Source organism: Nomascus leucogenys, chromosome 16 (genome assembly GCF_006542625.1).
Source record: "Nomascus leucogenys isolate Asia chromosome 16, Asia_NLE_v1, whole genome shotgun sequence".
Classification (NCBI taxonomy): domain Eukaryota; kingdom Metazoa; phylum Chordata; class Mammalia; order Primates; family Hylobatidae; genus Nomascus; species Nomascus leucogenys.
The window spans coordinates 55,538,467-55,552,129 of record NC_044396.1 but is presented as its reverse complement, the minus strand read 5'-3'; the positions used below and the strand labels follow the sequence as shown (position 1 = coordinate 55,552,129).

General features: G+C 37.3%; 1 protein-coding gene and 1 long non-coding RNA gene across 2 annotated transcripts in view; one reads left to right on the top strand and one right to left on the bottom strand.

Annotated features, from left to right (window-relative positions):
* The window catches only part of LOC115830672, a 55,791-nt gene extending 53,932 nt beyond the window's left edge, over positions 1-1,859 (top strand). Inside the window, exon 2 of the long non-coding RNA XR_004026229.1 lies at positions 598-1,859. This is a non-coding gene — a long non-coding RNA (uncharacterized LOC115830672). The remainder of the gene's footprint in view (positions 1-597) is intronic.
* A 3,542-nt stretch (positions 1,860-5,401) lies between these two features.
* DCAF13 (DDB1 and CUL4 associated factor 13) overlaps positions 5,402-13,663 on the bottom strand; it is a 28,256-nt gene continuing 19,994 nt past the window's right edge. Inside the window, 4 exon segments of the mRNA XM_004093074.3 lie at positions 5,402-5,584; positions 6,751-6,914; positions 8,101-8,236; positions 12,829-12,993. Of these exon segments, the coding sequence (XP_004093122.1) occupies positions 5,497-5,584; positions 6,751-6,914; positions 8,101-8,236; positions 12,829-12,993 (553 nt within the window). The 3' untranslated portion in view covers positions 5,402-5,496.

Below are 13,663 nucleotides of genomic sequence, written 5' to 3'. Positions count from 1 at the left end.
TTAACTGATATGTACTAAGCATTTTACAGGCTTGCCTACCCACAGCTCATTTTGAAGACCCCCTACTTCTAGCCCAAGCTAAGACAGCTGTCAAAGGTAGACATCTGAAAGCTGCTAACCAGGGCCTCTGATGGAACTCTGCTACAAAAGACCCTGCCCCTAAATACACATTTCTAGCTAAGTTTTCTTCTCTTAGGAACTGAAACTGAAAAACAGAGAGGTAAGTGGATAATTGATGGGGCACTGGAACTGCAAAGTCATGTCAAGTCAGTCTGGGGCAGCCATTTTGGGACATGAAGAGCTGAAGCTATGGAAGAGTAGAAATTGTGAGCAAGGACAAGATAATTAGTAGGAAATGTACAGAATAGAGGCACAAAAAGTCTCATTTTGTGGCTATCTAGCGTCCAGTGCCAGAGTCCTGGATGTCTGGCCCAGCTGTCTTGGAGTTCCTGCACTTGGGTTTCTGTGTGAGATTCCTGCTCACAAACTGCTTGAAATGCCTTGAGGAAAATATCATTCCCTGTAACAAAATGATCCCCAGTCTACAAGAAAACTGTTTACTCAACTAACCATTGCATTTTCAATCTTTGTGTTCAGTTGCAGCCAAGATGTTTTATTCACTGAAGACAGAAGAGGGAATCATAAAATCATCCAGGCCTATTTTTAAAGCTGGCCCTACAGATACAACTGATTTTCTCCTTGGGTGGATGAATTATGGCGGGTAAAGAGCAGAAGATGTGTGTGTGTGTGTGTGTGTGTGTGTGTGTGTGTGTGTGTGTGTGTGTGTGTGTGTATTACAGTGTACATATTTTGCTGCTGGCTTGCCCTCTGTTCCTTTCAGTATGCACGGGCATGTGTGTGCACCTGCTGTAAGCCTACTTCTGTCGCTGCTGGCTGATCTTGCCATGGACCCATCCATCCACAGGATTTGCAACACACTCAGCTCTGGCTCCGTGCCTCCATTTCTCACACCCGCTTTCATTTTTACCTAATACTTGCCCTTTTTTCCTCTGCCCTAAGACCCCCTAGATCTATATTTTGTGCTTTCTGATCCATTAATCTTAAGTACCCTAATGAAACTTCTATCCCGTAAGTCTCTCTGGAGAATATTAGCCCAAATCTTATGGTTGACCCTTAAATGACATGGATTTGAACTGCACAGCTCTACTTATGCAGAAATTTTTTTCAAACAGATAAAAAACACAGTATTCATGGGATGCGAAACATGCATATACAAAGGCCCAACTTTCTCATACCCAGGGGTTCCACAGAACTGACTTTCGGGACTTGAGAATGTATGGATTTTGGTATGTGCAGGACAGGGTTGTAGGGTCCTGGAACCCATCCTCCATGTATACAAGGGACAAATGTGTATTACTTGACCTAAGATAAGGACTTTCTGATACAGATTGCTGGAAGTTTCTTTCATTAATAGTGCCATATCTGAATGATGGATCACAGATTTTGAAAACAGCCCTACTGTATTTCTACTCACTCATGCAATATCCCAGAAACAAATGGTGTTTGATAAATGCCATTTACCTCTGAAGGGCTTCTTTCCCCAGCAGGAAGTCAGGCTTTCCTCTTAGGCGCTCCTATACTATCCTGCTAAGACATCATAATGTACTGCAATTACTTGTTTTCATGTTTATTTCCTTTGAGACTGAGCTCTTCTAGAATCTTTTATAGATTCAGTGCACAGTATTGAGACTAAATATGGATTATAATAGGACCTTCCTTTTGTGGTTCTTAGGAGAATTAAATTAAGTGCATGTAAAGCATTTGCAGTGTTGTAGATGTCCAATAAACATTAGCTGTTACTGTTACTAGTATTAATAAACCTTGCGCCCTTACACCCAGGTTTCTGTCTTGGCTATTTCTGTGGATGGTGTGTCATGCAGACAGGGAACACAGGAGATGAAATTTAGGGGTTGGAGCAAAATAATGAGCTCATTTCTGGATACTGGCTTCAGTGCTTGTGAAGACATCTGGCCACGAAGCTGGTATTGCCTTTGACTTAAAAAAACATATACACCTAGCTTGGACTCAATACATGTTGACTAAATGAAAAAATGCTCATTCAATAAATCATTAATTCATCCAGGTTCTTGGCCCTGACTTAATCTATTTAAGTAATTTTAAGGGAAAGGAATCAAAGCAAACAATGTTAACTTTAAAATGTATGCACCATTAGCACTACTAGGAGTGTCACAATACCCCAAAACTGGAAAACACTGATCCACGTTTCAAAATCCTCGAATTAAGTACTGATTTGGTATTTTCTAATATGGGACTTTAAGGCCCTGTATGAATTACCGATGTTCACTGGGTAGCAATCAATTTTGAATTTATTGTTCAAACATTCAAGCTGACCATGAATGTTACCTAAGAACGAGATGTCTTGATTTCCTGATTAACTCTTCTTGCCCATGATAATCCTTAAGTCTTTTCCCCTCCTTTTCTTCCTCAGGATTCTACCCTAACAACCTCAGTCCTTAAAACATATCTGTGCATTTTATTCCATAAAATTTTTACTCGTAAAGTTGCATTTCAAAATGATCAAAACCATGCTCCCATTTCTAGATGAGTAAAAGACTTGAATTATAGAAAACAGCTCAGGTCTTTAACCAGTCAGGTTCTATTGTGTGAAAGTCACTGAGACATCACTATGGAAACCACAGGTTGTAGCAGGAGGTAGTGCCAGTGACTCAGCAGGTGGAACAACTTCAAGGCAGTACTACCAAATGCCCTGACAAGATGCCAGGCAAACATCTTAACTACAGTCCATTCATTTTTTAGGTGGTATATAAACTGGGCTAAGGTACACTCAGATTTTAGATGAGCCAAAACTTGAGCAGGAAAGGCGGAAAAAGAGAAAGATCAGAGTGAAGTCGTGAAAGGGAAAGGTAAAAAAAAAAAAAAGTAAGGTAAACTTCTATTCTACCAACTTTGTAAATCACTTGAAAACTGGCCCAAGTAACTGGAATTGATTACTCAAGGGAAGGCTTTAAGAGAAGGATGCTCTTTTCTGTTAGGCTTCTTCTCAGTGCCTGTAAAGGTTAACATATTGCTACATGATGAAACAGCTTTCCTACCTGGAATTATTTCCCCTTAATTTATTATAAGCTGCTCAAAATTTGCAGTGGAAGACAAAGAGGATGAGTATCTGTTGTGGTCCTTCAGGGAAAAGGGCTACTGATCACATGACCAACCTCCACCTTCTAAGAAAGGTACATGGAACCATGGAAGAGTTGCTTCCAAAACCTGCAAGAGACAGATATATGTGGTGCAAAACGGTGGATGGTGGCAGATCTAGAAATGTGCTGCTTACAATTTCTTCAAGAGAACTCACTACAGGAAGCCCAGTTGACTGGCAGTCCTAGATGCCACCCCTCTGGATTCATCACATTAGCTGCAAGGCCCCAGGGCTGCTCCCTGCCTTGGACAGCACAGTGATGATATGAGTGCAAGCACAACACAAACTCCTCCGGCTGGCAACTTTGGCTCAAGGACTCCCCATCAGCCTGGCCCAACCTTCTGTAGGACTGCACCAACAATCTGAGGTTCCTCCTACCCAATCCTCCTTCCTTCCCTCTCTCACCACAGGTGTTAGGTTTATGGTAGTCTGAAGGCTCTTCCTGCCTACTCCTACTCCCTCCGCTTTGTCCTACACAAGTGAGTTCCTCCAATAAATCTCTTGCATGTCTAATACCATCTAGTCATCTGTTTCTTGAAGGACTCAAACTGACAGAGGAGCTCACATTTATGGATCAGTATTTGCATATTCTTTGAAACCACACCCAAACTAACAGCAATATAGGTGCAAAAGTGAACTTGGTTCACCTTAAAACTCAAGTAATTTGAGTCCTACAATAGATCATCAGGCTGGGCATGGTGGCTCACACCTCTAATCTCAGCACTTTGGGAGGCCGAGGTGGGTGGATCACCTGAGGCCCGGAGTTCGAGACTAGCCTGGCCAACATGGTAAACCCCATCTCTACTAAAAACACAAAAATTAGCTGGGCATGGTGGCGGGTGCCTGTAATCCCAGCTACTTGGTAGGCTGAAGCAGGAGAATTGCTTGAACCTGGGATGCAGAGGCTGTAGTGAGTCGAGATTGTGCCACTGCACTCCAGCCTGGGTGACAAGAGCAAAACTTAGTTTCAAAACAAAACAAAACCAAAAACAAATCACCAGAATTAAAAACTATGATTGATCCCTTACCAGCCTTAAGAAAAATATATTTCCGATATCCAAGAAAGCATAAAAAAAAAATGCAGCTTAAGAAATAAAATGTTACCAAAAGAGTTGAAATCTCCTGTGTACTGCACCCTGACTGCATCCTCCTCCCACTCTTCAGATTTTGATCTTTATCATTCCCATGCACACTTCACATTTTTCCTATAAATGATGTGTACAGTCGGCCCTCCATATCTGTGGGTTCCTCACCCATAGACTCAAACAACTGTGGCTCAAAAGCATTTGGAAACAAGAAACTGCATCTGTACTGAACATGTACAGACTCTTTTTTTCTCATCATTATTCCCTAAACAATACAGTATAACAACTATTTATTTAGCATGTACATTGTATTAGGTATTATAAGTAATCTAGAGATGATTTTAAGTATTTGGGAGGATATGCAGAGGTTATATGCATATATTATGCCATTTAATATCAAGGATTTGGGCATCCATGGATTTTGGCATCAATGGTAGGTCTTGAAGTCAATCTCCCAAAGAGTGATGACTATATTCTTAACACATTCTTTTCTTTGGATTTTAAAATCTCTACTTAACATCTCCTAAAATTTGGATTTATACATATTTATAATAAAGCTTACTAAGTTGATGATTAAAAAAGGAAAAACCTATGTTACACAGAGCTATTTAGGATTCAGTGAGATTGAAAATTATTTACCAAAAATAGGCCAAAATTTCAATGCTGAAAGGAACTTTTAATATCTTAACTTGACCCTAATTATAATATTATTTATAAAAGTTATATAAATGCAGGCTGATTGTTTTAAAAGAGTCAAAAAGCCAAATATAAGTAAAGCACTAGAAATAAATTCAGTTGTAAAAAACTGACATCATTATTCTAAATGTTATGTGGAATCACAGGAAGAAACATCATTGCAATCATTATTCAAAGTAATATTAAAGATAACATAAGAGATGTTTGGTCTTAAATGTCAATTTGAATGTATAGTGTGTACAGTAATAGATCAGAGAGAAAGTAAGTGTATCTGCAATAAAAACAAGAAAAAATGAGTTGCAAATACTGTATTCTACAATGCAGATTAAGGATAAAACAGTCTTATCAACTAGGCCACCTTTAAGGATCATTTTTCAGGGTAACTGAAAGGAGTAACAATAAAGCTCTACACATATAACTAAAATGTTTGCAATTAATCTAGTCCCAGCACTTTTATTTGTAGAGTTCTCAAATCAAAAGTAACAAATAACTATACATAACGATTGTTAGGAATACCAATTATTTTACAACTGCCACTACGTGTTTCTTCTTCTCTGACACGATTGGCACAGATCCAGGCTTGCTGTGTTTAATACGATTCACTTCCCTAGAAATAAAATATACAAAATATAAGCAAGTTTATGAGAACTCATCTTAAAGAAAACTTTCTCAGAAAAATCAAAGCATTTTCTTTCACTAGAAAAACACCTATTTAAAAAAATATTTTCACAATGACAATAGGTAAAAGGAAGCTAGTACCAAGAAATCAACTTTACTTATTTAATTGCTTCTTATCATATTTACCTAATAGGGTCCTTTACTAAGTTTAAAAACCTGCCACAGTTAATAAAATTTCTAAAAGTGATTCTACTGCAACATCTACCCAAAGACAGAAAAATAACAGCCATTTGTATATTCTAATTGAAAAATAAAGAGCTCTTAGAATTTCATGCATGACTTCAAGTATTTCAAAGAGAAGAATATTTCACAGGGGAAATGGTGGTGGTGGTAGTAGCTCTGCTCTATATCCAAAATGATAGATGTCATGTTATAATAAAGTATATTAGAACATTTTTTACTTAAGAAAAGAGCTCTACTACAGATTAATTCTTTAACTTGGAAAATACACAAAATCTCTTAATTCCAGCTACATCAGAAATTATTTTTTAAAACATTTTTTACAATAATTTTTTAAAATGAGCAAGTGTTTTCTTATTTTGGTAATTCATTTTCATTGTTTGTCCTTTAAACATATTCTCGAAAACAGGTAATGGATGTTCTCCCGTTCTCAGATAGTCACTGCTTCCCGTTATTGGGAAAAGGAAAAAGAAATGGCCTTCTGGGCCAGGCATAGTGGCTCACACCTGTAATCCCAGCACTTTGGGAGGCCGAGGCAGGCAATCACGAGGTCAGGAGATTGAGACCATCTTGGCTAACATGGTGAAACCCTGTCTCTACCAAAAATACAAAAAATTAGCCAGACATGGTGGCGGGCGCCTGTAGTCCTAGCTACTCAGGAGGCTGAGACAGGAGAACGGCATGAACCTGGGAGGCGGAGCTTGCAGTGAACCGAGATTGTGACACTGCACTCCAGAGCGAGACCCTGTCTCAAAAAAAGAAAAGGCCTTCTGTAGAAGTCTGCAAACACATCACTAATGTACTATTAAATAATAGCACATAAACCACTCCCTTGAATGGCAGTTAAGTTTGTTTTTGGTGAGATGAGAGCAGAAGTCAGAAAAGGGTAATAGAGTCAAATGCCTCAAAACATACTTTCGTCGACGAGCTTCTTTCATGATGCGCTGTTCCTGAATCTGGCTGTAGATAGATTTTGGTAGATGTCGATGACGAGCTATACGTTTTATATGAGGATAATGCTGAAATTTCTCCTTCAATTTCTGGTTATAATCCTTGGCTGCTTTTTCTCGTGATGTAAGCTGAAAATACACGTTTTGGTATCTTAATGAATAGTGTGTTGTTTTGCTTCAGTATAAAAAAGCTAGAAAGCACCCTTTTCCCCCAAACCTAAACTTTTATGATATGCAACCAAAATTGCCAATGTAATTCTGCACTTTACAAGGTTGTATTAGTAACACTAGCTCTGCAAGCACTGAATTTCCTTTTAGGCAACACACTTGCCATGTAGATAGATGCCACCCAGTAGAAAGCAGCAGTGCTGAAGGAGTAGGGCCATGTGGATCACTGAGTTGGAACTTCCCGAGGCATCAATAACATAGAAAAACACCTAAATCACTCAAATTTTGAGGGTGGGTAGGGAGGTGAGTTAAACATAGTGAAACAGAAAAGAAAAAATAAGTATCCAATTCCATAAGAACTAGCCTTTGTTTAACGAATGTTAAGGATGATACGATTTAGAGGAACATTTAATGATGGACCTAGGCACAATGCAATACTTATCCATCATTAAACCTAAAACAGAATTGCCTTTGATTTTCCTATCAGGACTAAGTAGAAAATAATTCACACTTACTCTTTCCTTCTTAAACTTAATATTTATTTCTAATATAAACACTCTGTATGTTTCTTATAGAAAATATGGGATATTTAGAAAAACATCAAGAACAAAACAAAATCAACCATAATCCCCTATCCTGGAGGTAACCAGCCAATGATAACAACTGCTATTTTTTCATGGAATCTTTTTTAAAGTCTGAAGCTTTCTGTATTTATTAAATGTTCCATTGTGTCTTTGATATTACAAGATCTCGCAGGGACTTGCAGCCTTTGAGTTGCTGGATGACTATTTCTCTAACAAAAGAGATACGAGCTCTAAGTTCTGAGCTTCTAATTCCTGCATCTTCTGTCCCTACCTCAAGGAAAACACAAAAAACCAGTAAGACTCAATATTATCAAACATCTGAATTAACAACAGCATTCTGAAGGTCTTAAATGTCAATTTGAATGTACAATGTCTACAATAATAGATCAGAATGAAGCAAATAATTATCAATACAACCTTGTCCATTTATTGCTTTTTTTATCACAGCTATGTCAATTTAATCAAAATACCCAAAAATACCTAAAAGTAAATTTTCACAATGTAATAATATCTAATAAAATTAGAAATCAGCTTTATGACAATGAAAGAAAATGAATTCTTACCACACCCAATTTTTCAGAAGCATTAGCTTTCCACAGGCGAATGTTCATTTCATCAGATCCACACATAATGTATCTGCTGTCAGAAGTCCATTTTACACAGATAACATGTTGCATTCTCTTTGTATGATATACCTCCCTATAGAAAAGGAATTAAGTTAAAACCCTTTGGATTTTGGTACAGATTTTCTTTGAGTAACCACTGCCTATTAAGTATCAGGATACCATTTCTGAGTCCTATAGGAGTATAAAATAAAAACTCAAATCCTTGTCAATGTATTTTTATTGAACCCAACTAATAAGGTTCTGTGTTAAGTGCTGGGGTATTAAACAAATTTCTGCTCTCAGAGAACTTACTATCTAGTAAGAGAAATAAATATGAACAAACTAAGCAAAACCAGATGTACAGAAAAGTTCACAGAATAACTAAAAGCATAAAATGCAAATAAAATATGATGTTCAACCAAGGTAACTTTGTAACAAAAAGAAAGGACTTGATCTTAAAAGGCTTCCTCCTCATATCAAATCAATTCAGGTCAACACACTTTTTTTCCCCTTCATTTTACTGAAAAAGAAAGAAATGCAATGGTCTTCAAAGAGTACCTCCTGATACGCTGAATCTAATGCCAGAATTTTGTTTTGGTTAAATTGTTTAAAAAGCTTAATTAATTAGACCAGCCTGGCCAACGTGGTGAAACCCTGTCTCTACTAAAATTACAAAAATTAGTTGGGTGTGATGGCGCACACCTGTAATCCCAGCTACTCGGGAGGCTGAGGCAGGAGAATCACTTGAACCTGGGAGGCAGAGGTTGTAATAAGCCAAGATTGTGCCACTATACTCCAGCCTGGGTGACAGAGTGAGACTCTGTCTCAAAAAAAAAAAGCTTAATTAAAGTGAGTTGATGATTTACATGTGTGAAAAGAAAGGGAGGACTACAGGAGTGTCTGATAAGTTGAGGTAAGAATCATTTAACAAACGGAGATGTCAAATATCATACCTATTTGGAAAGGCTGTGAAATATGCTAGATGAATTCACAGGTGACACTATATTAGTAAATGTTAAGAAGGGCATTAAAAAGCAAGTAAAATACAAGGTCAGAAAAAGATGAAACTTCTGGAGAAATAAATTTTCTGTATCTGGATTAAATTATTCAAAATGCAGAGCATATAAAGAGGAAGGAAACAGGCTCAATAAACTATGCACAGTAAAAGAAAACTCAAACAGAATGACTAAATCAAATATTCATATCTATAAAAAGTATCTCTAAAGTAGGCAAGGTGTGGTGGCTCATGCCTGTAATCCCAGTACTTCAGTGAGAGGATTACTTGAGCCCAGGAGTTTGAGACCAGCCTGAGTAACATAGGGAGACCCCATAGCTACTAAAGATAAATTTTAAAAATTAGGTGTGGTGCTGCTCAGGAGTCTGAGGTAGGAGGATCACTAGAGCCCAGAGGACAGGGGCTGTAGTGAGCCGTGTGGCATCACTGCACTCTAGCCTGGCTGACAGAGCCAGACTCTGTCTCAAAAAATAAAAAAATAAAAAAATCTCTCGACTATACTCACAAAACTAGTCTTTTACACCGTTTCTGATAGGTATGTTTTAAGCACTTTGATAAACCATAAGAAATTCATTTTTAAAAGAGAGGGGATGATTAAAAAGAACGCCCTATTAAAATGAAAACTAGATGAGATAGACTGCTTTTTCTTCTCCCCCTCAGTGTTCTGCTTTTGAAGACTCATTTCTTGTAATCTCCACATACCTCAGAAGCCCTTTTTTCCAAAGCAGTATAATGCGTTTGAAGTAGGGAAATTTAATCAGGCTTCCGTAACCATTAAACATAATCTGTTCATGCAGTAGACCAGTCAAATCCAATGGTTAGTCACTTAAGTAACTGAGAATCCTCCCCAATGGTAAACTATGCTGAGTTTTTAACTTCTAGATATGTTTATGTCTGCATATATGCTAAGTTTATTAAGCTCACAAAAAGTTCTACTATTAGGAGATAAATACATTTTTAAAGGCTTAAATTCTTTTTTTTTTTTTTTTTGAGACGGAGTCTTGCTCTGTCCCCCAAGCTGGAGTGCAGTGGCGCGATCTCAGCTCACTGCAACCTCCACCTCCTGGGTTCATGCCATTCTCCTGCCTCAGCCTCCCGAGCAGCAGGGACTACCACCACGCCCGGCTAATTTTTTGTATTTTTAGTAGAGACGGGGCTTCACCGTGTTAGCCAGGATGGTCTCGATCTCCTGACCTCATGATCTACCCGCCTCGGCCTCCCAAAGTGCTGGGATTACAGGCGTGAGCCACTGTGCCTGGCCGCTTAAATTCTTTATATACACAGTCACACTAATTTTTCCATGTGGACACTATTAATTTACTTGTTTGCTTAGTAAATACTGAATGAACTTCCAACAGAAGCCTACTGTCATATACTGACAACTGTAGTTTCAAAAAATTTACCCAAAATTTATTTTAAAAATACTACGCTTTAGCCATTTTAAGGTCTTTTAAAGGAAAATATTTTTTAAATACAGATTATTCACCCAAGCATGAGTTATTTGATGTTTATAATGATAGGAAACAAATCACAGAAACAAATTAGAACTAGCTTTCAAGCAGATAAAGGCAAAGGTCAGAGGGAACATCATTTATATCTAAACACAACAGGACGTTAACACATATTAAGACTGTGATTACAAAACCTCCAAATGACATCAGGAGACAATTCCTTGGAAATGAAATATAAGAACCCTTTTATACAATTTTGGAATAATGTGAGTTTTCTAGCTAGACCTACATTTAGCTGTCCACGCTAGCTTTGGAATAATTCAGCCCATTGGGATCACAGGTACTACACAGTCCTGTTTTTTTCTTTTTTTTTTGAGACGGAGTCTCGCTCTGTCGCCCAGGCTGGAGTGCAGTGGCGCAGTCTCGGCTCACTGCAAGCTCCGCCTCCCAGGTTCACGCCATTCTCCTGCCTCAGCCTCTCCGAGTAGCTGGGACTACAGGCGCCCGCCACCACGCCCGGCTAATTTTTTGTATTTTTAGTAGAGACGGGGTTTCACTGTGGTCTCGATCTCCTGACCTCGTGATCCGCCCGCCTTGGCCTCCCAAAGTGCCGGGATTACAAGCGTGAGCCACCGCGCCTGGCCCTGTTTTTTTCTTTGTTCTTGTTTCATTCTTTGTGTCTACTTATGTACTATGTTGGAAAAATATTATCCTACTACATTTGGAAGTTGTGGTGCCAAGAAATGATGGATGACCATATTCTCTTGATTCTCAATATTTTCCAGAGGTGAGAGAAAAATGGAAGCTATTAGTCTTGCCTTGAGCCTAAATGAATAATCCCAAAAAAAACACTCATGACAATTTGGAGAATATCAAGGCAGCAACAAAGGAAGCAATAGTCACATAGGAACACACAGCATAAGCTCTACAACAGAAATGATGAAATGAAGATCAAAGTCATCAGAACACTCCTGTCAGTATGCTTCTAACTGAAGTACCTTCATAATCAGATAAACAGTGATGATGATAATTATCTGCTGACAATGACGATACATGGTTTAAAAATCCATATGGCTTCCTCAAATTACAGTGGAAAAAGACACAAATATCACAAGTAAAAGAGCAAAGAGTTAGATGAGCAGATTGGCTATGACCATAATCATCCAATTATCATAATTTTTTGAGAAAAACTATTTCCATTTATTTGGATTTATTTTATGCATGCTTCCAGGAACACATCTAAAGCATTACTAAGGAACAATGGGAATGTGTATAACAGCTCTTTGTAAACCATAATTCACTACACAGGGGGCTGTATCTATACAGGACTTAGTTTTTAAAGTCAGTCTGTAAAGTGAAAACTCGATAACAAAATTCCCCTTGCAAACTCCTTAAAATGTCATCACTTTCTGTAAACTACCTCTTTACAAAAATACGATATAAATAGATACTGTATTTAATAATATATAATATGTAGTAAAGGGCCAAACTATACAAAACACAATACAAATCTTAAATATTAGAATCACACTCAATGTGCTTACAGAATGAGACACACACGAGACTATGGGACGGCTGAGTATTCAAATCTCCCACCTCTTAACCTCTCATCAACCAAGCCATATACCTACTAAAGTAAAATAGAGGGAGAACGGTCTTGACAATTTAAACTTACTTTTATTTCTTTTTTAATTTTTGGTTTGGCATACAGAGTTGGATTTGACTAAGTAAAAAATAACAAATGTAAGGTATTATTACTAATTCTTCTTAAACTGTATTGGGGCAAAAAACTTTATTAAACTTCAGGTACCCTCTCAGAAAAGATAAATAATAATCAGGACAAAGAAAAATGAAACAAAAATAGTCATAGGACATTTTGGTCAGTGATAGACTGCATACACGACAGTGGTCCATTAAGATAATACTGGATTTTTACTGTACTTTTCCTATGTTTATATATGTTTACATAAACAAATACCACTGTGTTACAATTGCCCACAGTATTCAGCACAGTAACATGCTGAACAGATTTGTAGTCTAGAAGCAACAGGCTATACCATATGACCCCTAGGTGTGCAACACGTTATACCATCTAGTTTTGTTTAAGTGCACTCTATGATGTTCACACAATGATGAAATTGCCCAACGACTCATTTCTCAGAATGTATCCCCGTTGTTAAGTGACATATGAATATAAATGGCTTACTGGTAGGCACATACCTGCTTCGACTTTTGTCTACAGGAAAGATTCGAATAGATTTATCAAAACTAGCAGACACAAACTCCTTCCCAGTGGGAGAGTAATCCACATCAAGCACTGCAGATACATGATCCATATGGACCATTACAGGAGTGTCCAGTGCACGCATATCAAAAGTATATAAGCTGTAAAAGAATTTTTAAATATTTGACACATATTTCTGGAAAGATGCCATATGCAGTACTAAAAGATACCAGTGAAAACAAGACCCATTTGCAAAACAATGCACATCTAAACAAAAAGCTCAATGCTGTACACAAGCAGGTGAAGGATAAGGAAAAATTTCAACAGTTTTTATGATTCCTTAAGACTCCACTTACATATATACCAACACATTTTCCTCCTTATAAATCTCATTGTAGAAAATGTGGAAATTTCAAAAAAAGTACAGAATACAAAAATTACCTTTAATTCTACTACCCAGAGGCCAGTTATTTAGTGCAACACAATTTTTTAAAAAACCTTTTTCACCATACTATTTAAATACATACTTTTAATAAAATTGAAATACTATGTAAAGCTTTATATTCTGATATTTCACGTAGCACATTAATGAGCATTACCCATGTTATTAAACAATTTTTGAAAATATTTTAATGGCTGTATATATAAGTTCAAGTAATTTATTTCCCTATATTTTAAGTTTCCAACATTTTATTATATATAATGCTTAATAAAATCCCAACGTTTGGATTTTTAACATTCAATCTTTAACTGAATGGGATAGATTCAATTAAATCTGAACAGATTCCTACAAGTAGGATTGTTAAGTTTAAAGGCATGAGCATTTTTAGG